Source organism: Taeniopygia guttata, chromosome 1 (assembly GCF_048771995.1).
Source record: "Taeniopygia guttata chromosome 1, bTaeGut7.mat, whole genome shotgun sequence".
Lineage (NCBI taxonomy): Eukaryota > Metazoa > Chordata > Aves > Passeriformes > Estrildidae > Taeniopygia > Taeniopygia guttata.
Genome location: NC_133024.1, coordinates 51,768,315 through 51,795,230, shown reverse-complemented (window position 1 = coordinate 51,795,230; position 26,916 = coordinate 51,768,315). Strand labels below are relative to the sequence as shown.

At 35.2% G+C, this 26,916-nt stretch overlaps 1 protein-coding gene across 8 annotated transcripts in view; it reads right to left on the bottom strand.

Moving 5' to 3' along the window:
* Nucleotides 1-26,916, bottom strand: part of PCDH9 (protocadherin 9) — a 670,991-nt gene that overhangs the window by 466,512 nt on the left and 177,563 nt on the right. Inside the window, exon 3 of one of the 8 annotated variants that reach the window (XM_032751407.3) lies at nt 1-26,916. This exon is cut by the window's left edge and continues 76,114 nt beyond it. The exons of the other annotated variants lie outside the window; for them this stretch is intronic. Coding sequence (XP_032607298.1) covers nt 26,896-26,916 — 21 coding nt within the window. The 3' untranslated portion in view covers nt 1-26,895. 8 annotated transcript variants of the gene reach the window in all.

Genomic DNA, 26,916 nt, shown 5'->3' with positions numbered 1-26,916 from the left:
ATGCAAATATACATTAATCTCATTGTGTTTTTATGTGTAAACCCCAAATTGATCAACGGACACAAATGGAAAAGTGAATATGACTTTGGAAAAGGGAAAAAAAAAGGATTTGTCCTCATAATTATGCAAGAATAAAGCTCTCTGTTTTTAAATAAATTGTTATAATGATTCCTACTTTTATTATAGTAAAAAAGACTTTATTTCTCCTTACTGTTTTACAACAGTGAAAAATGACTTTCTTACTTTTAATAATCTCATTTGACTAAATTAGAGGATTAACTGAAAACCCAGATAAGATACAGCAAGCTCAATTTGTTTAATAGAAATATTCTTTTTAAAGAATCTTTCTCTCATCTATTTAACAGTGTTATATATAAGGAAGAGAAAAAGTAAGAATCACTTTTACTTCCCAGATGTGAAATTAATTACAGAGATAAGTGAGCTACCAAGGGTTATTCAAAATCCTTAAAGTTAAGAGACTGAGCACCAGATCTTGCCTCAGTGCTTTATCACAGCATATCATTTTTGAGTGGCACAGCATCATGTCTATTATGCAATTAAAAATATACTTACTTACAGCCATCTCTAAATATACAAACTTTTTTTTTGGGGAAGAAAACAAAAAGCCCAACCCACAAGCAAATATCAGCAGAAAGAAGAATAATTTTTCTATGTAAATCATGAACACATAATCTTTCTTCTCTTCAGAAATTTACAGGTTATCAACACGTATTTGACCCCAGTACCATGCATGGAAATTCTTACATATGAAGTACTATTCAAGAATGGTACTTGCTTATTCAAAATACTGGATGTAAATTCTCACTGAGCTTATGGGATGTATTTCAGACACACAAATAGGATCCAAGGAATTGAACACGAGTCTTACATTGGCACGGGGGATACAGAAAGGAAATACTATGCTGTGAAAAGTATGCCAATTCATAAAGGATAAAGCTCACAAAAAATAGCAAGGCTTCTTTGTCACTCACACTTATGGGAGCTTGAGACATATTTAACTCTGCATCACATTAGTCAGACACAGCTCCTCTACTGATCCTCATCACTGGACACACATTCCCTTGGTTGTCCATGACAGGCCTTTTGCTTTCAATACCACTGTGCATTTGATCTCAGTTTCATAATGGATAAAAAAGACCATGCTAGAATAAGCAAACAAGGTCAGTGATTTCTATTTGAGCCTTTAATGTGTATGAAGTGTCTAAGCCCACCAGCTATATAGCAACACGGTGTGCTTTCAGATGGATCAAGGGAGAGAGCATCAGTTGCGCTCCAGGATCCCTGTAGATTGGGATAAAATCCATAGGTCAAGAAAAACAAACCTTGGCTGTTCAGAGGCATCTGAGGGGAGTATGCTGTTCCCGGGGGAACCATGCCTAGCAGGCTATAGCAAGCAAAGCCTGGTGAAGTATTACTGCTCAGCTACAGTTAAGTTCTCTTTTCAAGTGAAAATACAATAAAAACAACACAAATCCAACCATAAAAAATGTCTCACACAGATAACAGTGGACCTGCATTCAGAAATAGTTTCACCCTGCAGTGAAACCCTTCTTCAGTGTTTCAATTAGCACGGTCCTTTGCATTGGGATAGAAGGTGTTCAGCACAGGAACTCCTGAAGAGGTTTCATTTTTGACCAGAGCCTCTGCACTCATTTTCAATTACTGCAATTCAGTGTATGACAAGGGGAAAATTGTTAAGAAATTATGCTATGTCTTCTTACAAGTAGCTACTCCAAAGCATGAAGAAAAAGCTGTAAATTTGAACTTAAATCTTCCATGTGGAAACATGCTTTCTTATCACCAAATCACTTTAGCTTCTCATGCAATGAATTCACTTCTGAGACTTTGAGAATAAAGATACACATATCGGATAGACTGTTCTCTCTTTATTAAGCAAAAAAGATCTTGTTTCAGCCTTAATTTTATTTTCCTCAAACAGGAGGAAGAAATAATTCAAACCAAAGCTAATCCAAACATCCTTTAACCCTGATATTATGAGTTCAAAATCCAGGCAAGATATTTTAATGTTGATTGGTAATCTACTACAACTGCAACTACAATCTGCCTTCACAAAGACACAGGGGAAAAAAAATCCAAATTTATATACAGCAGTTAAAATACAGCTGAAGAATACTAAAATAAAATAAAGATTAAGAAAAAAATCTATTTATTTATTCGCTTCAGGCATTTCTAAATCAAACTTGTTCTTATTATGAAAAGGAATGCATTGTAACATAAACCCATGCAGTACTTCCATTTGTATGATAGTACAACTAAAGCATTAGAAATCATTAGAAAGGAATTTTCTTCCTGAAAGGAACAAAATAGGGTATAGTTTACATTTTAAGAATGTTCTGAGGGAGAATGAAGCTGAAGGGAAAACAAAAATAAACACAACACTCCCAAAAAACCAACCAAACAAACAAACCCCGCAAAAGCCAAACAAACCAAAACCAATTCCTTCCCCCCAAAAACAAGAAGTTATGCCTAGCTGTCAATGAATCAGGTGCAAATCCCCAGAGACCTATTATCACTGTGGTGTAAACTGTACAATGGTTCCTACCACTCACATTTGATGTAAGAGTGTATCCATTGTATCAGTCCATTAAGGACTGCCCAATCCAGGAGATTCTGAGTAATTATCTCAGCAAATAGCTGCCACCACACTTCACATGCCTACACTACTAGAAAAGCAAAGCTGGCTCACTTCAAGGTAAATTGGGAATTAAACTGCAGTATTGTCCTCATTGTGGCCTGCCAAAGTACACTAAGTACACAAGCACTAAGTGGGCAGACAGGTCTGGGGTCCAACACAGTTAGTGGAGAAAAGGAGTGATTGCTGCCTTGGCTCTGAAGAGGACAGAAGGATAGTCACACCAGAAGAGGCCCCATATCCCTAACACTGACATTTGATTTCCCTGTGAAACTTAGAAAGCCACAAGTTTCGTGGTCAATGTTTTCCATCAATTCCTGTGTTCAGCCTGCTCACAAATGTAGAATGTAGGCTGGAAAAGCCTACAATGATTTTTTATGACTATTTGAAGTACCCTGTCTTCTCCCATTCTCCCCTGCTTCCAGAAAAACAGTTGAAATAAAGTGTGGTGTAGGACTGTGGTCCTCTCACCAAAAGGGTAAATGATGGATTTATTCTAGTTAGATAGAACAAACTTACCTGACCATAAGAGGCCGCTTTTGTCAGCTCCTACATGAATGAATAGCTTATTTGAAGGGATATGTGCTTTAAAACCCCTCCCAGCCTCTCCTGTACTGTAAAATTACATTAAGTTTCAATGAAGCCAATGACCATCCCATTTACTTAGTGGAAGCTTTAGTTTCTACCACCTTCCTGGAACATTTTCAACCTGAGATGCCAAAGTGTAGGGAGTCATTTCCATCACCACTGACTCAGCCAGGATGAGAGACAGTGTCAGTACACATCCTTTAACAGATGGCTTCTGACTGCTTAAAAAAATATAAGCAAGCAGACACTTCTATAGCTGTTTATCTTCTTTTTTCTCTCAGACCTCATAGATATAAAAGCAGCAGAAGAAAGTGGCAAGATGTCAACACTGTTTGAACACCAAGTAGAAAGAAAGCAGAAAATACAACTTTTTGGTATACTCATCAGTTTGAATGAAAAGCTGAACATTATTTATGAGACGTGTGAGAAACAATCCATTGTACTGAAAAACGATAGTCAATCCCAGATATAAATTCTCTGCTGGTCGATAACAACTATACCCATTCCCTTAGACAGGAGAATGACCTGACAGAGCCATAAATTCACAGGCTGTCCATTTTCCACAGAGAAGTTCCCTGCCCCAGACAGTCTGCAGTGCACCAGGCATGACATCGGCGTAAACATTTTCTCATTTATTATTTTGCACTGACTGCCTTTCAGTTCCCCAGCAACAGACAGGCAACTAACAGTGGTGATACAATCTGGGCAAGGTTCAAGAACCAAGCACAGGCTAAATTTAGGTTTCAGAAATGGCACAGTGTGATAGCCCTTCCTATCCCAGCAATACTCTGGAACTCACTAAATATAGATTTTCTTTTAACACAAAACCTCACATAAATCCATGCGGTATCAATATACACATGCATGAAACAAATTCTCTACCTACAAGTTTCTTTGAGGGAACCAAACAGAAAACTCAGTCTAAACTTACTGAAAATGTTAAAAATGGCTGGCATTGACCCAAAGTCTTTCAGAAGAGCCTGACCGATAATTAGTCCATTTCAGTGATTTGCCCCTTTTGGGGACTGTGTTCTAATGGGTTTTAGAGCTCACAAATCAGTGCTAGGATTTGTTTTGTGCATTAACGTGCACAGAGTGCTAAGCTACTTATTTGTAATGATACTGTTCCTGTAGGAAAGCCTGCCTTGATTGTTAATGATACTTGAGGCTCTTAATCTTAAAACAAGGGGGGAGAGAAACTGCAGGGTGTGGCATAGTCTGCAACACAGTTTATCATTTCATGAAAAGAAAAACCTCACTTAATTCCATTGATAGCACTTAGAATATTATAATAGGCATTTAATTTCCTAAACAAATTTTGTTTTAAGAAGCTGAAGCAATCTCTTAAATTACACTATTTTCATTGTTTATCTTTGTTGTTTTTTTTTTTAGAGCTAGGACCTATTCAATAGTGATTTATTTGAAATAATTATTTGAAGAAACTCACTCTTACTTTCCATTACTCTCCCATTATTTTTTTAAAAGCACAAATAAAAAAGGAGAGTAATATCTTTTTCCTTTTCAAGATTAAAGACTGATGTATGATCAGAATTGCACCACTGCCTAATAGTGTACACTGTTGACACATTAATTGGATTATTGACTAAAGTTTTACAAGGGCCCAAAGTGCCCTTGCTGTGAACTCATCCAAAGAATTATCAGGTTCAGTAATCTAAATTATATTCATGAATACAATAATAGATATATATAATAAAAAAGGACAACAATTACCCTCAAACAAAGTGGAGCTAAGGACTTCAGTAAGACTGATTTTACACACCAAAAAAATGCCTAGACAATCAAAACTTTGATTAATAGTAAATAAAATACAATTTTCCTTTGAACATCACAAGCTATAATAAAATAAACTGGAGGAATAAGTGTAATGCATATTCATATGGTAAAAAATGTTATGACATACAGAGAAAAAAAAGTATGACATGTAGGCTGATTGGTAAAGTATGATGAAATAACTTCATGACAGATTTCCCAGTTGCTGTCAACCTTTTATAAATTTCATTCCCATCTTTCAAAATATTTTTAAAATGCAAATTGCAGAAAAATAAATTTGGTATGACCGATCCAATTTGGAATTCAAATAGAAAGTCAATTTGACAAATTCTCTGTAAAACATGAATTTCAAGTGTGTCACAATTCAGTTACAGTCTTGAGGTTACACGGAAGTTGCAGTATAGGCTCTGGATCCCTTCTAAGTATCAAGCAATTTAACACACATGTATGCACACACCTGTGTGACCTGAGCTCAGCTTTTCCATGGGATGAATTATTTTTACCTTCTGGAGACAAAATGTCTGTTAATGTAGAAAGTATTACACCAAAAGAATCTGATGTTTGTAAGTAAAGAGATATATTTATAGACATGAATGCATACATACATATAAAAGGGAGTACCTTTGACTAAATAAAACCACAAAGTAGTGGAAAAGCCTCCACACATACACAGAACAAAGATGTGAACTCAGCTGGTGGGACAAAAGATAAAAATAACAGAATTTAGTGTAGCAATAGGATGCTGAAATGAGGTCAAGATCCTTAGTGAATCAGCTGCTGACCTCATATCAAACTCAGTCCTAATCATAGTGAATGAAAACTGCTGTTTTTAGATGGCTGGAAAAGGTTTTAAGCCACAAACTCATTCTAATATGCTGCACAAAAAAAACTGGACAAGATATTATCATCCCCTAGCCAACTCATTGAATTGTCTACCTGCAAATCTTATAAAATCATCCTGTATTTTCATTCATATTAATTGCTAGTCTATATCTAAATGAAGATGTAATTACATTTCTAAGAAAATACATAAAATCTATTCTTAATTTAATGGTTTTGATGTCATGTATACAGCTAAGGTAAATAACCTTGTTACTTCAAATACCTGCCAGAGAGCTGCCTGCCCTTATGAAGTTACTCGAGGTACTGTGCAGGGAGGTATAAGAATTTGGAATTTTAGGTATGTTTCAGACTTAAAAAGGTCAGGTCCTCTGAGAAAATTTCCCTAAATCCAGCATTTATGGAAAGAGAGATATCCACATGCATTCTGACTCTACAGTCCTATTCTTAGAATATTCATCTTCCTATACATTGTAATATGTTAGGTTTTGTCAGAGGCATGTTTTGACCCAGCTACTCACCTGTATGTGTCATTATCCCAGATGTTTCCTCACTAAGTGTCTATACTATTACTGCTCCCATAGTCCATTACATAAGGTACTTCAAAACAGTTTCGTGTACACTGTCAAAATATTTAAATGCCACATGCTGAAAACATCTTCCAAGGTATCATACTTGTTATTGTGCTTGTCAGACATACCTGGTTGCTCCTGATTAACTCATGCATCGTACATAGGATCAAACTGGCTAAGACAGAATTTGAATTTTTGAGGATAGATGCCAAGATAATACCCCAACACCCATCCCAAAGTCTCAGGTGAAAATCAATTTGTCAAAGAAAAAAAAAATTCCTTCAGTAGACTGTGGGGATTCCTTCATTTTCCCTGTGGGAAACCTAAAATGCCCCAAAACACTGGCCTTGGCAGTAAATTGGTGTTCTCCATTAACATCTACAACAAACCCACACCAGGATATGGAAAGGTCACCAAACGTGGTGACTGCTGTCTTGGTAACCATCAGAGTCAGTTATTCATGCTGCTTGTAATCGGGATAAAAGTTCCTGAGGCTGTGCCATGTGGAAAATTTTGCATAGCAGCTCTGATAACTTATTTTATTTCTTTTATGGCTATGACAAGACTTGATTCAGCAACAGTTTGCTTCCAAACTGTTGCTGAATCAAGTCTTGTCATAGCCAATTCTCTTTCTTTCAGGTACTATTTACAGGCAATTCAAAATATGACTTTTTTATTTTCCTTTTTATCCACTTTTTTTTTTTTTTCTCTAGACTGAACTGTATTAGACATTAATTTGGAAAACCAGATACATAATATAGAAAAAAACTCTGAATGTACCAGAAATGAGAAAATAAGAAAAGACTACAGACAAACCTCTGTCTGGCCTGCTGTGTCTCTTTCTCATGCTTTCTCTCAGATCAGCTAGCTTACAGTAGCTTGCCTATTACAAAAAACATCACAGAAGATGTCCCTTTGGGAAGAAAAAGAACAGGGGAAAAAAAAAGCAACCTTTTCCTCCATCCTTCCTATGACTGGTTGCACCTCTGTTCCCTTCTCTACCCAGCAAATTTGAAGTTTCTGCTATATGGCAAGTCCCACAATTTGTTGTAAATTTCCTCTTCCCTCTCTCCTCCTATCCAATGTCAAGCTGCTCCCAGAAGAGGAGTAAATGCTCTCTTTGCAGATATACACCTGAGAAAAAATGCAGAGGCCAGATCAATGCAAAATATGAGCCTTTTCCCCCAACTGTTCAATTGCTATTTTTTTAAAGAAACATATTATCCTAAATTGAAACAAAGAATAAAATAGAAATATTGTAAGGACTTCATGAAATTTAGTCTTTGTAAAGACTTCTCCAGATTTTTATTTTCCTTCATCTTTTTAACATCTCCATTTATCATAGTGACTCCATCAAATAACTTGCTGTAAATCTCCTACTAAACATGGTATTAAATTCAAATATCTACAAGAGCACATTCTTTTAAGTTGTTTAGCTCTGGCTTTGTTTTTTCGGCTACCCTAATTTAATTCTTCTTGAGATTTTGACTTGTTCAACTCTTTTTCTCCAATGTCTTTAAGGCCATGTATACCACCAGTTTTGTACTGGTTAATTCAAACTTTCGCTTTTTAAAATCAAGATAACCAGAAAGCAATTGGACAGTATATTTTAGATTTTCCATGCATACATTGAATTGTGCTGTTCAAAAAGAATTGTTTGTTTCTGCATCATCAAAACTTCTGTACCACAGATGAAGTACAGTGGATAACTTTCAACTCTTGTCTTGCATGGCATCAAGCACAGAGGGAAACACATCCACAGACAGGGGAATTGAGGACAGTTTGTATGTCATCTAGCAGACCAGGGCAGATTCACATTGATGCAACTACTATGAAAAGGGAGTTTCTAATAGTCTATAATAGTGACAATATGCACATATAAAAAGTCAAGCTTACCAATTTAATCTCATTTTTCTTAGTGTAGTAAGTTTGTCTCAATTAATAACGTTTATTGCATAGTGTGTCTAAAAAGTGTCCTTTATTGGGCAATAATTTTTGGGTGTTGGTGTTGTTGCTGATTTAACATGTACCATTTTCCATTAAATGCTATAGCTAGCAAACAGTTTCTAAAATTTAGATTTCATTATCCAAATTGTATTTTCATACATGTGAGCTCCTTAAGAAACTATGCATCCCCCAACTAATTTTAATAGTGATGAATGCATATGAAAATGGAAGTAGCACTATACAAAACTAGCCCATATTCGTCTGTAGGTCCTTCACACTGCCACTTTCCTACAGACTTGGCTGAGTTTGTCTCCTCTTGTGCAACTTCCTCAAGAACACTAAGCCAGTGAACACATGCACTACTACTGATACTTAAAATATCATCTGAATTTATGTTATTTCTGCAAGTGACAGTGTCCTGTCTCAAACTTTTGATTTACCAGATATTGCTATGCACTTCTTCATGACCAGATTCCTTTGACCTGTTTCTAAAAACAAATCAAGAAAAAACCAACAACACCAAAAATACCTTTCCCCTCTAAAAAAAACCCATAAAAAACCCCAAAATAACAAAAAACCCTGAAGTCACAACTCCAAAACTCACTAGGTAAATATTAAGATATTTTAACCTTTTCACCATGGGCAGGTTATCTTTAATGTCAATATGATTTAGCTCCAGATTTGAAATGTAACTACACTATTGTAGGAGAGCCAGTGTTTTCTTAGGAGAGCAAATAATAGTTTTCCAGCAAAACACTGGAAAAAAACGTGGAAATCTTTTCTTATTGTTCCAAAACAATTTAATTGAAGAAATAAAGCAGCTCTCAATCATAATATGCTGTATTTGATAAGGAAAATAAGAACATGCAGGTTTGGAAAGACAACAAATTTGATAACTTTTATTAGTGTTTCATGACAGTCAATTTCTGTATACATTGCCTTGCAAAGATTTGATGTTACCAAAGCTAGTCAGAAAAAAAATACATCTAGAACAATCACAACACATTTCTCAGCAAAATGTTCATTTTCATTCTTCTCTGGAGATATGGAAATTTGGATAAATTCAAATAAAAAATATTGAGTTTAGGGAATGAACACCAAATGCTTATTCATGCTATCTCCCCTGTCAGGAACATCATTTTGGAAGATCAAAAAAGCCCTCCTTTCTCTTTCTCTCACATCTTCCCCCCTGTACACCACATTGTCATATATGCACTCCTCTGGTATCTGAAGCAAGCAAAAATCTCTAGCTATAAACAATGACACACAATTTCAAATGTTTGTGGAGCTGAGGTTACACTTCATTACTAATCAAAAATTTCCAGAGTTTATTCAGATCTTCTGCATAAAAAGCTGATTTTCATCCAAAGTATAATCCTATTCTGTAAATTGCATTCATAAACAGTACAGAACACTCTTGCATTTTCAGTACACCACAGGATTCACTATCAAATTTCCTGAATTTACAAGTCAAAAGACGGTCTTTCAATCTATCTGGTCTTTGCAGACTCAGCATGCTACTTGTAAGCCAAGCTGTTGTCCTTCTGGCTTTGAATATTGCTGCCAGCACTAAAGATTAGGCAGATCAAACTCCTCACTCAGTAGACACAGCACAGAGAACTGGGGTGTGCTGACTCTTCCCAGATGAACAGATATCTCAGGTGGTAAGTTAAGTGAAGTTTCATACTGCCCTATAAAGCACCAAGTCAACTTATTGTGCCCTTCTATCATGTTCCTTAATGTTCTAGAAGCATAGGCCATCTATATCAATCCCACAAACACACACAAAACATCCCCTATCACCACCTTTTTAATGGATAATTTCCTCCCTTTCTCAAATAAAAGATGAAATAATGATTATAAAAGAAACCAGAGGGCAGCATGTGATAAAAGTTCTGTTCAATCTGTTTTTCAGAGTAATGCTGTGTGTGCTTAAAATACCATCCTGCCTCAACCAAACACTTTTTGTTTCTAAGAAAAAATTTGAATGGCATGATAAGATGTCATTGCTTGCAACAGTAAAAAGAAACTGTACACAGAAACTCCAGAAGGGCTTCTGCAGTCTTAAGTTCCCCGCATGCTCTAAATATGCATGTTGTCCTTTATCTATATTCTGAACTTGTCCCTCAAACCAACTGTCATCCTGGATGCCTGCAGCTCTATTACCAGGAGAAAACACCAACATCATCACTAAGGATTTACTACTGGATCAATTCTGTAGGTATTATAAATCAGCATAGCCTCAGTAACTTCAGCTAAGTGATGATGATTTACAACGCCCTGAGGATCTGGCCCTCTGTCCTAATTACTTCATTAATCTGCATATTCCTGAAAGGAACACTAATCTTTTCTTCCAAATTACTTGTACTTCAACCCACCTGTTATAAGTCTGATGTGGATTTATACAGAGTTCAGATCACACTTTCTTACTTATTTTTGAAGAAACATTGCCCTGAGGCTGCCCATGGTCCATAAATGATCTAGATGGCTGACTGAATCAAGCCCGAGCTGATGCTTTCAGCAGGTATGAATTCAGCTCCTCAAGACCAATCCATTAGAATCTAAACACTATTAATAAATGGAGAGGAAGAAACACATTTTTCTGTCCCAGGGAATATGAAGATGCCTGCTCTGATAGAAAGTTATTTGATCACGTCTATCAGAGCCAGAGGACCACAATGCCTACCTTCTCATAATAACAAGTAATTTATTTCCAGGAAAATAACAAGTCGGTGTTAGGAAGCATGTTTTATCATTTTCCCTTAAGATGTCACTGAAGCTAAGAGTCCAGCCAGAGTCTAAGGAGCTTTAGATATTTATATGAATAACAAGACCATTGACTACTACACTGGACAGTGTGCACATATATTTTTCTTTCTTTCTTTCTTTTTTAAATAAAATAAGCTTTCTGGTGCACAACATAGTCAATAGAAATATGGGATAAAAACAGGTTCAGTGGAAATGATGCAATGTTTCCATTTTGGAGCTTTTCATTGTTCACTGAATTTCCCTCTGATGCTGTCTACTGTTGAAAAAGGACCCTGAGGGACAACCACTCTGATCCTCCATGGTGTGGCCTTAAAATGAAAGAATTCAGTCAGTAAGCAAAAACCTAAAAACTGCATTTGGAATACAACAAAGCAACTGCATATTTGGAAACTTATTAAAAAAAAAAAAAAAAAAAAGTTGCGTTGATCCCAAGTTTAAAGTGAGGCACATGCATCAAATTGATTATGTGGTCATTTAAACACTTCCAGAGTCCTCAGAAAGCAGCACTAGAACAAAAGAAATAATTTAGATGGAGTTGAAAGAGCCATTTTATCTGCCTAAAACCTAATATTTTTGTAAAAACAAATGTTTTCAAAGTAGTTTTTGCAGTAGTGATTGTCTTTAAGTCAACATTTTTCAAATGTTACAATACTTTAGAACTGAAATGGTATTTTTCATAAACCTAAAATAGAATGAACTGACACCTCACATACTATACTTTATTAAAAAGCTTAGGCTTTTTAATAGCATGTTCAACCATAAGAGGTATTTAAGGAATGACATGAGATTCTATACCCTAAATGAACAAATAGTAACACCAATTTCTAGAAGGTGGCAATTGTACCAGGCTGAAAGCACTACAGAAAATTCAAAATGTACTTTGGATAGGCTAAAGAAAGATTCTCAGTACACAGCAGCAAAGATTTCCTGCTCAGATCCAAAGACCTGTTGGGCAGAGTGCAAGAAATGGGATTTTTCACTCCCAAATTCACAGAAATAGCTATCTCCCAAAGAAGAAGAGTTAAAGGTGATGACATTGTAATCAAGATAATGCTGATTTTATATACGAGCTACATACCTAGAGAATAGGAATTAACTGAGTGTACAATTTAAATGAAACTCACACCTTGCTGATTTCTTAAGAGTTATTTCATTGCACTCCTAACAGGTAAGGAAATACAATTTCTTGAATTTCTAGTTGTTCCCTCTTCAAAATTTATTTTAGGCTACAAAAGGATATTTTATATATCAACTTAAATGCTCCTCAATAGTGAGAAGCCAGTGTAATAAATGCCTACCTGGCTTCAGGAGTACCAGGATGCATTTTAACGGGACACTAATTCATGCAAACATTTGCACATTATCATTCTGCATCACTGCAGTATTTGCAGTGTTATTGCTAACCTCATAAAATAAATACTAAACAAATTACTATACTCTCCCATTTGCCTATTTGGAGCCATCAGTAAGGTACTACTTTTAATAAATTTTCTTACTCTTTCTATGAGAGACAATAGTTACTAAATGTTCTGATTTCCCTTTATATATTTCCAACTTCATAGGTTTGCTGTTGCTATTATTTCTGTGCACTTATTGTACATCAAGGACAAATCTCATTATCTATATCTATTCTTAATACTATCTTCAGTCAAGCCACCCACCAATGCTCCTCCCATCCTTTAGAAAATAGCATTCCTTGGAATTTAGTGACTGATCTGTAGGCCCATATGAACTAAGTTTAAATCTCCCACTATGTTTTAGGAATGACTTCACTGAAATTGCATGGGTATTCAAAGACTGAATATTAAGCGGATTTCAGCTGCAGCAATATCAAGACATTTGTTAGACTAAAGGAGAGTGCAGGAGGAAAAGGAAGGGGTGAGCCACTTAAAATTTCAATCTAAAATTTCCGTTCTGTAAACCCACTTCCTATCTCCTTTCTTCTCTCCCACTTCAAAAACCTGTTTGTTATATCTTCTGTCTTAGGAAAAAAAAAAAAAAATTGCTACCTGATTTTCTTCTAACTCTTCTAGTTATAATAATCCCCTTTTCCCATCTTCTCCCTCCTCAGTCCCAGGCTTTTTATCTGAAGTCACTACAAACTTCACTAGTAAACTATCACTGCCCATCACCTGCTGTGAATCACAAAGTCACTGCAGAAACTACTTAATGGACCTATAGCTGGCAGGAAGCAGTAACAGCTTTCTGTGTCTCCTTGTCCTAAAATAAGAGCTAACACAGACTACACCCTGCTGGTGAGCTGCTATGCAGTTAAGTGCAATTTGCATTCACTGGTCAGTGCCCATTGCCTCTCAGTGATGACTGTTCACTATTGGGAAAAATGGTCACTGCCAGGCACTGAAATGGTGTGCAGAAATGGGTCACCAGTGGCTCCTATCACAAGATAAATGGTCACAGATTGTCCAGAGAGGTGATAGATGTCTCATCCCCGGAAACATTCCAGGTCAGTGTGGACCTCTGAGCAACCTGTTCTCTAGTTGAAGATGTCCCTGGTCATTGCAGGAGGTTAGCCTGGATGACCTTTAAATGTTCCTTCCAACCCAACCTATGATGATATGATTCTATTATTGTGAATCCAAATTTGAAAATGGCAAATATTGCAATAACAGCAGGTGATACTGATGGGTTTCAGCGCTGCAGATCCAGCCTGCAGCACCTGGTCAGCTTACAGCAGTGAAATAATTATTTTTGTCAGGATAGACATCAACGTCGATAGTAATTATTAATCAGACTGGAAACAGGCTATTACCAGTTAATGATAGGCATACCTGTTCTAAGCACGTGTAGTCCTCACTAATCAAGGCTAAATAATTAATTCTTGTAGCAATGGAGTTTTACCAGCTTTTCTCCTCTCCTTTTTTTATCATCTTGTGATACCCTCATTATCGAGTTTTTCTCTTATATTTTCCTACAATATCCTCCCACCCTCTCTCTAGAGTTTAGTAGTACAACATAGTAGTGCAAGTAAATTTTCTTTCTACCTGCAATAGCCAACACAACTGATTTTTCCAAGCCCTTCTCTTTTCTCCACCTTCATATGGGTACACAGCCTATGTTCCCTCTAGAACTGTTTCAGAAAAAAAACTGGAGCAGTATCCATAGTTAAATATTGCCCAGGCAATGTTTACTTGTTCCATCACTGTCTGCAAGCTTGAGAGGTGGTAGTCTTGGTTTATGTCAAGAATTAGGAAGGCTAAGGAAATACCTTGATGTTTTACATGCAGTATTGGTTGCCTGGGGTTGGTTTAAATTTGTAGTCTTACCCAAGGTTGTATTCTTTACAACTTCGATTACAAGAAATGTGGTTGTTGTGCAGAGGTTTCCCTCCCCCTCCACTTGTTTTCAAAGTAATATCAATTTTTTTTTTTATAATCTCCTATCTAATCAGAATTCCTTTAAAAAAGAACTGGTAAGAAAAGATCTTAAGTCAGATCCCAAAGCTCTGGAAAAATGAATGCCCCAATTTCCTACTGTCATGAATCTGACATACTATTTCTTATCCAGCATTTTTAATTCATACTTTTTACTGAGGTCATCAACTTGGTTTGTATTTTACAAATGTTCAAAATGGGTAATGAAGTGAATGGATGTTCGGTAAGATAATTTCAGAGCTAGGAATGAATAACAGTGCTTTGAATCTTTTTTCAGTGTGTGCAATAATAAAGAGCTGTGGAAATGGCTGTCAAATGACAGAATCACCCCAGTTCAAGTGATTATACAGAAAAGTTTGAAGAAAAGTGAAAAATCAGGCTTTGGGTGAGACATAATGCAAGAAGATAAACCAAATGTACCTTCCTCCTTTATTAACTTTATTAATTAGGTTAAATCTGAATACCATGAACTCTAATGAGACCAAGAACCATCTATTTTAAATGCCAAGCAAAACCCTGCTAAGCAGTACACTCTTTCTTTGTAGGGCTGATGCTCTCAAATCCTCATTGTAACTGGCAAGGCTTCCCCATCTGGACTTTTTTTTACTTTGTATTTAAGTATGTGATAAATCCCAGTGAAAAGTTTTGCCTTTACAAGCAGAGGTGTAAGTTGTTTTATTTTTTCTTTAATTGATAAAAAGCATTGCACTAACATATGTGGAAAGATCAAGATACAATTTCTTTTTATTATTCCTATTATTGCATTCCCCTACACAATGGCACCCTCTTCAGAGATATTGTCTGGAACATAATATTGATTTAATGTGCCACTTCATATGCATTCCACATCCTCAGATTAAAAATTTAAATTAATATGACAAGTTAAAACTACGAAATTTAAAAAATCATCAGATAGAGTAATCCACACATGGTATATTTTATAGAAAAAATAAAATCCACAATCAAACACGCAAACAAACAAGAAAACCACTTCAGCAGCCACAGCCTAGTCGAGATTTAATTTGCTTGATTGATCTTGAGATCTTTGAGCTCAAATTCATTATTCTCCTATTAACTATTATCATTGTTGGAATTTATAAGGGACCTGTAAACTTATTAAACTGGTCTTAAATGTTGCAATCCATTTATTGAACAGACTAGCAATGAAATATTAATTATTAAATAACCACCCCAGAAAAACATCAGTAGCCTTGTCACTTCATAGCTAGATTGATAGCACGTTACCTTCTGGAGAGGTGGGGCCCTGCAACACTCAAATATAAACCTTGGAAGGATAATGCTGAGTATGTCACTGCAGAAGTCACATTTTTATTTAATGTTTTATTAAATGTTAGATAGAATAAATTTAGCCAGGCCTCACAGACTCTGTCTTAATAAATGAATTGGCACTCTTTCAGATGTAAAAAATGATCACAGCATCTCAAGGGCATCGGAAACCCTGAAGCATAAGATACCAGTAAATACAAAAAGCAAAGGCAGCATGGACAGTGATATATTTGCAAGCACTGCGGGTGAGCCAAGACTTTCAAACTGCTGAGGCTAACAAAACAAGGGCAGTGAACTCCCAAAATGGTAAAAGCACCTGCAGTAAGAAGCTGTGCTTGAGTGCTGTTGCACAAATGTCCACTACTGAAAAAAAGGGGAAAGGGTGTGGGTTTATCACCCTCCTGCTACTATATTTCAAGATATGTTTGTACATTTAAAATTTCATGAGCAGTGTTAATAATTTATTTTTTCTCCTGTCCTTTACTTTTCTAAGACTAGACTTTGAAAACAACAGGCATGGAAAAGATATATTCTCCCCCCCCGTACAGTTATCTACACAATGTTCTCTTGTGTTTCCCTGTAGAACTGCTGTCATTAGTAATATTTAATCTGGCTAGGAAAAGTGGTTACAAGTTCTTAAGTCAAAACCAATATGCCCCTGTCCTGCCACATCTCTCCAGAGACAAGATTTCAGCAAGCAGCTCCATTTCGAAAACATTTGGCTTACATAAGGCAGGACAGCTCAACACTAACACTGAAAGGCTTTCACAGCATAGTTGAGCTGTGCTATGTATTTCCACAGACACTAAACAAAGTGATTGCAAGTGGCTGTTAAAGTGGCCAGAAAACTGCCCTTCCGCACATTGTCAAACAAAAGAAAAATGCATGGCATGCTTTTTTTCCAGAATCCTAAAATGTTGGTGTTCAATAACTGTCCATCTCACACTGCCACGTGTTCTAATGTTAGCCAGCACATGAACAACAAGTTCAATAAGCAATGTGCAAAACTACACCAAGCAGTGAGTTGTGCCAAAATTGTCTTCTCCTGCACTCTCTGCTCTTTGAATTCATGCAGCTGGCATCCTCTTGCTGAAAACACAAGAGCATTTGAATAAGAAGGTAAAAAGGAAGAGGAAGAGAAACTTCTTTGCAGTCTGGCACTCTTCCAGAAAGCCAGGAAGAAAATTCTCAGCAAGTAAACACTATAAAGGAAAGTGAATGACAAAACAAAACACACAATTGGGCTGATAAGTTCTGAATAATGAAACAAAACACATAATTATGCTGATAAGTTCTAAATATGTTATATTCTTGGTCTAACTACATGACACTTGCACCTCACTTATGAGTCCTACAACTGATGTGAGAAGAAATTAGAAGGACTTTATCAAAAAGTGAAACGTGACTTCACATAATCAAATGGTTGCATGGAAACACAAGCAGTGAGATGAACTTACTACCAGTAAAAAATAACAAAAAACCAAAGCTGAGCTATGCTATATCTAATCCTATTTTTCTTTAAGTGACTCAAGGAAATACATTATAGCATCAGACAAGCAGTTACAGTTATAAAATAAAATAAATATTTATAGGGAATTTAAATTTTTTTATTCAAAATGTGAAGGAAAAAAATAAGAAACAAAAATGTTTTTTCTTGCATTCTATGAGGATAATAACTTAGACAGTGATCTCTCCTGAAGTGCACATCACTGGATACAAGAACAGAAACTAGTTTTAAATTATTATGCTATGTATTTATATGAAGAATACATTGGGTTCAAGAAATAAATGAGATAATTAATATCCTGAATTTAATTTTGCATATGTTTTGGCTGGGATAGAGTTAATAGTCTTCACAGTAGACTGTTGGGTTCTATGTTCTGGGTTTCTGACCAAAACACTAGTGATAACACCCACATGTCTTACATATTTCTAAGCAGTGCTTGCACAGCCTCAAGACCTCTGTTTCTCACGCCACCTCACCCCATCAATGAGGCTGGGGATACAGAAAAAGTTGGGAGGTGACACGCTGGGACACTTGACCCCAAACTGACTGAAAGGATCTTCCATACAACACGTTGTCATGCTCAGTATATAAAGCAGGGGGTAGAAGGAGGAAAGGGTCAGAGTAATGGCATTTTTTTTTCCAAGTCCCATGTGACACACGATGGAGCCCTGCTTGCCTGGAGATGGCTGAACACCTGCCCACTCACAGGACATGGTAAATGAATTCCTTGTTTTGTAATTTTTTTAAAATGTTTTGTTTTTAAAAATATGTTTTAAATGTTTGATTTTGTAAATGTCTTTTGTAAATTTGTAAATGAAACTGAATTTATCCCAATCTATGAGTTTTCTCGTTTTAACCCTTCTGATTCACTTCCCTTATGCTGCTGTGTGAGAGTGACCAAGTGACTGTGTGATCAAGGGGCTGAGCTGCCTGCTGGGGTTAAACCACAACTGGCTTTCAATTATTCTGGTCACAAGCAAACCACTTTTTTTTTTTTTTTCTTTCATTATAACACAACAACCACTTTTGTTTTGTAAGTGTTTTTTTTTTTCTTTATTTTCAAATCACCTTTGGTAGTGGGAAGGAAGACGGATTCAGATTTAAGGGGAGTTTGGACACATGAAGTGAAGCCAATTGCTTTAGCCATTTTTGAGGTATATGATGCTTTGTAATTCAGACATACAAAAAATGTTAACACTTTTAAGCAAAAATGTGTACATAAGCAAGAAAAATAAATATGTTTAGTGTGGATGTTGTAAGAGAGCAGAGAATCATGAACAACATGAGTAGCTCAGAATGTTCCAGCTGAATCTAACTTAACACTCTTGGAACATGGCACCATGTGCTGTCCAGTGTGCTGTCCATATGTCCTATTTCCTGTCTAGGTTTATCAGGACACCAGCAAGAGCAGTATAGGAAACTTTTTTCTGTTGCCAAAATACAAACACCATTCTGTTGCCAAAATACAACTTGCATCATGTTGAGAATGTTCTCTGTGACATTTGCAGGGTTGATATGTCCCATGCTGCTGATATATTCCATGTCTGGCTCCTGCTCCACAGTAAACAGAAATTTTTTGGTGGTCAAATGAAAGGGCTTATCTCTTTACTCAAAAACAAATAAACAGTCATGTCTGATTGCCATAGTTGTAACCCAAGGACACATTCCTAATCCAATAGATATGAACAATCTATTAAAATTACCCAAGAAAGTATAGAAACACAGCTGTCAAGGGACAAGGGAAGAACTATAAAGTGATAGGTACAATAAGAAGCAAATATCTTTTTTTCCTAATACTTTAACATTTAGAATTTTTTCTAGAACTGTAAATATCTCAATAATTAGTAGTTAGCTCACATAGCTAAATATGTGACACTGCAACACTTCACTTTCTTTCTATTAAGAGACAAAATTTATGAGCCCATCTAAAGAAAACTATAGCCATTAGGCATTGATTACAGATTGAGATCTTCTGTAGCTAATCAAAAACCCACATACTCTTGTTGAATAGGATAAATGGCCATATAAATGAATTTCAGTATTTTCAGGCAGAAGGCAATATGCCTAAATACTTCTCTTGAATGTTAGCAAATAAAAGAATGCAAGCTGAAATTAGCAACTCTCTGCTAACAAACAGGGGTACAGCTGAAGTCTTCCATACAGTAATATCAAACAGACTTATCATAACTGGCATTAGATGCTAAATTACAATCACAATATAATCTATACAGTAATATATATATAATATCTTCAACAGATGGCCTGGGTCAAATCTAACCCAAAATCTATAATACCATACATTTTAGGAAATACTCGTACGATCAAGAAATATTGCTTTTGACCAATATAGTGTACTTTTGTAAAAAGAGCCACTAGAAATAGATTGATATCTGACCATCTGTACTGTTAGTTGCTACAACTGGAAACCCCGAATCTACAGCTGGTGACTCGTGTATTAGCTTTACCAAAACTAAGAATATGAACTTTAAAAACTGTATCAACAGAGTCAATTTACAATGAGCCAGTAAACTGCAAGTCCATCAAAAAGAACAGCAAGTGAAGTAACAGCTTTACTTATTTTAATAGAAGATTTGCTTCCCATTTCTTCACAAACAATAATACTTATTTTTTTATCATGCACTTACTTTAACTTATGTCCAGTAATGACAATTTCTAATGGAAAATATCTCAGAGGTACCTAGATCTTGACAGATGATTACATGTCAAATGTTTTTATCCTACACAATATAAGGTAATGGATAGGTATGTAGATAGGTAAAGGGATAGGTGCAAAGCATTAGTATGTGTGTGCACATAAATGTCCATGCATGACAAGAAAGTTTTGTAGCAATCGCATTAAATGACAAAAAGTCTTCTAAGTAGATGTTAAATACAAATTAAAAAAAAAGAAAGAAAAAAAAAGAAAGTCTAGGACATGTAGGATGTTGTCCTTTAGTAACCTTTGATTTTGAGGATGAAAAATTGAGATTTGTCATCCACTTGTACAGTGACTAATGAGCTAATAAATTTACAGACAGATGAATGCAGAATTCTTGATTTCTCTTTAAAAAGGTGGCTACAGCCTAAATGAATTATTTTAATAAAATTGGGAATGCAATAAAACAAAATAAAACTCATAAATACTGTGAAAGGACTACATTTTCAAGAACTCTACCCAATCCTTATAAATGTAAATGAGACTGTTTACTGTGGTACCATTACTCATGAGTATAAATACCTTCTCTTTTAGTAAAGGCAAATTTTTTTAAAAAACAAAGTACTTTCTAAAAGTTGTGCATTATAAATTATTTCACACATGGAAAATGTAAGGGATTATAGATGGTAGTCCATGTTATAGTAAGGAAGAGTTATTATCCTTCGTGACTTTGAGCAGGTAATTTCATTCTTCCTTCTCCCTTTTGACTTCCTATTCTTCACCTATGAATCCTATTTTTCTTGTAAGCTCATTGAAGAAGGAATTACTTATATCTGTAGTTTAATCCTTCAGTATTGACTGGGGACTGTAGGAACAATTGCAATGCAGATACAAAAAATGGGTATACAGGTAGTCGCAGCTGAAAGTGTCATACCTACACTATTGTTACAGTTAACTAAGAAGATGCTTCTTGGTTTGGAGCATGTGCTCTAAAGAAAACTGATCTTCCTTTTGTCAAAAAACTCCTAATGATTTCTAATAGTTTCTAGAGTTCACTACAGACTTACTTCATTTATTGTCCTTAACACACCATTCCTCCCTTCTGTCTTCACTTGCCTGTTTTCTGTCCCTCTACAACATATTGTTACTGTAGGAGGTATTCACACTGTCTAACTTTAGTCAACTAATTTAGGGCTCTGAATCACCCTCTTTGAGTGCCTACATCTCATAGAATGACTATATATGGAATAGACATTTTTAAATTCAGGTGTTCTAATATGTACTTTTTTCAAACACCCAAAGTAACTTGGCCTAGGTGGTGTTAATATTCCACTGCATAAAGCAGTGCCTATCAACAGTAAGCAAATTTATTAAGTGACTGGGTTACAGGTATTTTTGCACTAGCTTGGCATCTCACTTTCCTTTCTTCTCACCTAGATTTAATGCAGTAATCACACTATCTGTAGCAAAGCATAAAAGCAAAAAATTAAAGAGGATTAAATGCAAATAGTATCTACTCATGGAATTTGCTAAAATATCCACAGAATTTAAAAAGCAAATGCCTGCTCAATAAATTGCTGCATTCAGCCAAGGAGGCTGCAGCTGGGAGTAAGACTGTACATCAGTCCCACGCCTAACCACATCTTGACCTTTCTGTTGAGACTGTCAACAAAGGTGCCAATTAGAGCAATGATTTAGAGCAACACATTTTGCATTCTGCTAAACACAACTGTTACCAAGGGGACAAAGATCAGGCATTTTGCTTAATACTGGATACCTGATTGGCTCAATACAGATCCTCTACTGACAACCAGTTTGGTAAGCCTCAAGATGAGAAGTAGGTAAGTGCACCACCCACATACTTTTCTTTTGATCTCCTGGGACACAGAAAAGCTTATACTGTAAATATCTGAAGGATTTCCTGGCATATTGTTGATTTTGTTTAGTTTATCATCTCTCACACACAAACTCAGTCATGTAAGAAATGACTAAATTCTATTTGTGTCAGGACAATGTTAAACTATTTATTTCCATATATCGCAACTAATATATGGCCATAAATTATGCATCCTAATTCAATACAATGAGAGCTGCAATCCAGGTATTCAAATTTAGCTTCTGAAAGCCTCCCCTTCAACCAAGCCATATTAAAAGGCTTAAGCAATGTATGAATCAACTGTCAAATAATTTATTTAGAGAATGGTAAATGAGAAAAGGTGATGAGAGACAGAAAAAGGAGAATTTTTTTTTCTGTCTCAGTTGCAAAATGAATGCATGCAATTTTGATAAAACTTATAGAGGCAAGATGAAAACAATATATAGTTGAATAGGAACTGTACATATCATAAAAAAAAGGAGTTATGTACCAAGAGTAGGGAAAGGACTATGATACAGTCTTAAATATAAGATTAAATTTTATCTTGGAGTTCCATTAGCAGGATACATGTTGATGATTTCACAAACAACATAATATAAAGACCATCTATTTTGAGTGTACAAGAAAATCTTTAGCTGATGCAGGCATTCAAAAAAATTACTTTGAAATAAGTCAGGCATTTCTATATGTAGTTCACAACAATTAAAAAACTCTCTATATATAACAATTACTATTAATTCATATATACCTAAAGTTCAATTAAAATAAGTGGAACTATTAAAATAAGTGGAACTATTTTTACTCAGTAGGACATTGTTTGTCCATCCCAATCAAATATGCTTCCCCCACAGCAATTTCTATGAACTGATTATCTAAGAAGCACAGGACATGGAATGACACAAGGCATGTCCAAGTAGGTTTTCAGTACAAGAAGCATTTCAAACTGAATCTGTATGAAGGCATACTGACTGATATTCATGATAGGCCTACTTACTTGGATCAACCAAATCCTGGGAGGTGGGAAGAACTTACATAACATACTCTACTTTAAATCTCATCTTTCTCAGTAAATGTTATGAAAAAAAAACTGCAAACATTGGGCTAAAATTTACCAGGCAGTTCAGAGATGTTTGCATGCAAGCTAGCTACTGCTACATTAAAATTATTTTACAGTTAGGCACAGGATTAACAAGTTTCTTTACCAGTTGCCTCTTTTTTAAAATATGTACTATGTCTTTTGGGGAGTGGGGGTGGTGGTTTGGGGTTTTTTTGGTCTTATGGTGAGAAAAAGTGTATTTTGTAACAGCAAGTTATGATGTAATTATGATCAACACTTCTGTCGGTACTATAAATCTTTAATTGCTTCCCTAAAACTAGCCTAGGAAAAAAAAATCAGTACCTTGAAAATACACATAGTTTTGAAGCTATAAAAAGAAGCTAATTTAACTGATATATTTTTAAATTTTAAAGAAAAAAACAGTATAAACTTTATTGCTTTTCTCTTTGGGGATTTTCTTCTCTCCTGGCCTCCTGCAGCTCTAACTTACTACAGCATGAACAGAACTATGTTATACCTTCTTAATAGAATATGAATTGGGACCTAAAAGTTAAAGGCCAATCTGATTTCACTGTTCAAAATCAATAAAATCTGAAATTTAACAAAAACCAGATGAAGAACTAAAAACAAGTAAATGAATGAAGCTATCACAGCTACCATTTATTTTAAATGACAAGTTAGTTAACTTCCATTAAGTTACCTACTAAAGATTTACCTTTAAAATAAAAATACTATTCATTCAATAGAATCATGTTTTTACAAAACTACAGAGATAAATACAACATAGAAATCTTCACGCTAGAGAATAAAATTAAATTTTATTTATGTTCTTTTTTGATATGGTTTTACAATAAATGGTCAGTAAGAGCTTGAGACTATAACACAAAAGTTTGCAATACTGTATTTAATTTTGATAGCAAAGAAAATATTAAGTATTTCCACTGATTCATCCTTGGGTTCCATACCAATTGGGAAAATTCAAAGGAGAGACTCGGAGAGCTACGTTTTCAAAAGTCAACAGTCAAGTTTATGAATGGACAGCATTCACATACATGTTGATGTTCACAGGTTGTTAATGATACACTAATATACTTAAAAGAATACTTAATATGGAAGGAAATTATATGGGCATCTTATGCATAGGCAAGATCTGAGTATTTTGTGAAATCTTTCTAAGTATGAAGACAGAAGTTTATTTTATTAAGATTCAGGTAGAAGAACACTTTTTTGTCCAACAGATCAATGACATGATACCTTGTATGTTACCTGTTAAATACTTGATTTGATAGATTCTCCATTTCTCAAAGTCACATTGGTATGGAAAAAAACTTTAAAGTTAATGTAATAATTAATGTATCTGTCCATCTAGTTTTAGTGTTTTCAGCTGTTTTCTTTTGGGAACCATACATAAATCTGCTCTGAGAGATTTGATTGGATGGTTTAAGGATCACGGTTTGCCTTACATAGAAAAGTATAATTAAAAGTGTCAGGAAAAAGTCAATGTCTTTGAAAAACAGAGTGCTGTCATAAAGAAAACAAAACAAATAAAATCAAACCAAACCAAAAGCAAAATCCCAAGTGATTTGAGAGCGTTCATAAAAACAGCTTTTCAACAGTATCTTTGTCGTATTTGGATCAAGTCTGTGTTCGACTTTAAAAAAAACAGAATTCCTGTTGTTTTTGTCTGTTTCAATTTTTAACTTAAGTGATATTGTAATAACTAAATAAAAAAAATGCATATATTTATGTCTCTGTGATTGTATATATGTGGAAAATTCCCAGTAAGGGCAGAAAAAAAATTGCCCCTTGATCAAGTTCTTGATCAAGTATAGGACAGCTGAGTATCTTACACATATATTTCTATATGTTTACCTGTAAACTTCAGATTAAAAAAAAAAAAAGGGGAGAAAACCCCTAAATTCAGAAAGGTTACCTTTTGTGCCTCATAATTCTATTAGTTTGCTTAGTGTAAAGGAAAAAATAATGTAATTACATTTTTGTTTATATGAAATTGAAACACAGAGGTACCAAAAACACCACCCAAATCTGCTCCCAGTAGTTATCTAAACTCCTGTGAACAAAACTTGATGTTTTTCTTGGCACAGATTTCAGGATGAAACTGGACTTTCCAAATAAACAAGTATTTTAGCCAATATCATCCTTGACAGTTTATTCCCACTGTGATATTTCACTTACTATCTTGTACATTAAAGTAATAACTATTGATACCACTCCCCAGAAAGAAGTCATTACTTGGGACTAACAGCATGGATGGATGGAAATTATTAAAACATTCTATTTGAAAAATGCAGTGTTTCTTATGGGTTCTGATATCCCGTTACACTGGGGAACACAGGAGGATGCACAGTCTTTTAAGGAAAGTAGAGAACCAAGAAGCCTGTCTGAAAATGGGAAAATCTGAATATATTCAATTCTTATACAGGTTCTAGAGAAAAAATTTTTTTAAATCCTGAAAAGAAAGAAAAGATTCTTTCCTGAAATGTTATTGTGATACAGGTTTATTTCAGACAGCAGTTAAATACCTATTTATTGATATATTTTATTATTATGGGTCTACACGAAAAACTGGGATACAGGCTTTGCTTAGTGAATTATAGCTTTCTAGAGGTGCTGAAAAGTATTCTGTGACATTCTCCCAAATAAAAAAGCACCATTGAAAAGGCATATATTTATCTCTTAATACGACTTAAATGTACACACATTTCAAGAGATATATTACTCCACAGCAATTGCAAAGCACAGATATTTTCAGTATGAAGCCAGCACCAGGCACAGTATTATCACTGCTTTCCATATGCATTGTTTCCACAAAACTCTACCGCCAATCATTTAATGTTATTTTCTTAGGTTTGGCGGGCAAACTGTAAAAACTGACATAAATTTTCATTAGGTGGCTGCTTATTTTGTAAATCTATTGTGAAAAGCATTCAGCTTTGAATCATTGCAGTGAGCTCATATTTTTGATATAATTTTTCCTCTAAATTAACTACATGACACACAGTATAGTTTCTATTCTTATATTTGATGCAAAAGTGTCATTAATATAACATTATGTTCACTAATAGGTGTGACTGTACAGTTTATGGTCTATCTCTTTCACTTTCTTATGCTGCACAAGCCTCGTGGTATTTTAGAGCCTTCCAAAATTAAGTTAGAGCACTGATTTTTCTTCCTATTCTTCCTTCAAATGAGAAACTCTAAATTTTCGATTGTGGTATAATTTACTGGTAATTTTTGTGTTGCTATGAATTAACAAAAAGGTCACAGTGGCATGTTTTACTGTTACTCTCTTATAATTATGCATCCTATATTTTACTGTATCAAAGTAGCTTGATAAAAGAAAAATAATATATGTAGTATAAATACTCTTATACACAGAGATCTATATGTGTGCATATAGAGATATATATTATGTATAATTGGTCCATTGCTAGCCATAGATTATATTTCATGTTCTGTCTTCTCATCAGGCACCAGCACTAGTTATTGAGGAGTTACTAGCATTTTCATAGGCTTCTTCACAAATTAAATAGTTGATACCGGTTGTCACCTGTTGTCAACCTCTGCTCCACCCAAAATAGTTTGGATTAGGGTTGAGTGGAGTACAGTATGGAAAATACTGGATTTATGTCAGATAAAACTACGGGAATATCACAAGAAGTTCTAGCTTTCCTTATAGTTCCTTTACCAAACAGGGAGGTTCTGAGTTGCAGGTGTCTGATCACATTTCCCACCAATATGTTCAGGGTCTCTTTTAGTGTCCATTCTGAGTTCAAGGCAGTGGCATGCATCTGTGCAACGTGTCCCAAGCAGTCTGAGGAGCCTTCTCTGTGCAAGCAATCTTCTGGGTGAAGAAAGGTGGTGAGGTCTGTTGCATACTGTAGGCAGTCAGGGTTGATGAAGCACACATAGACTCTCTCAGGGAGAGGATGGAGAACA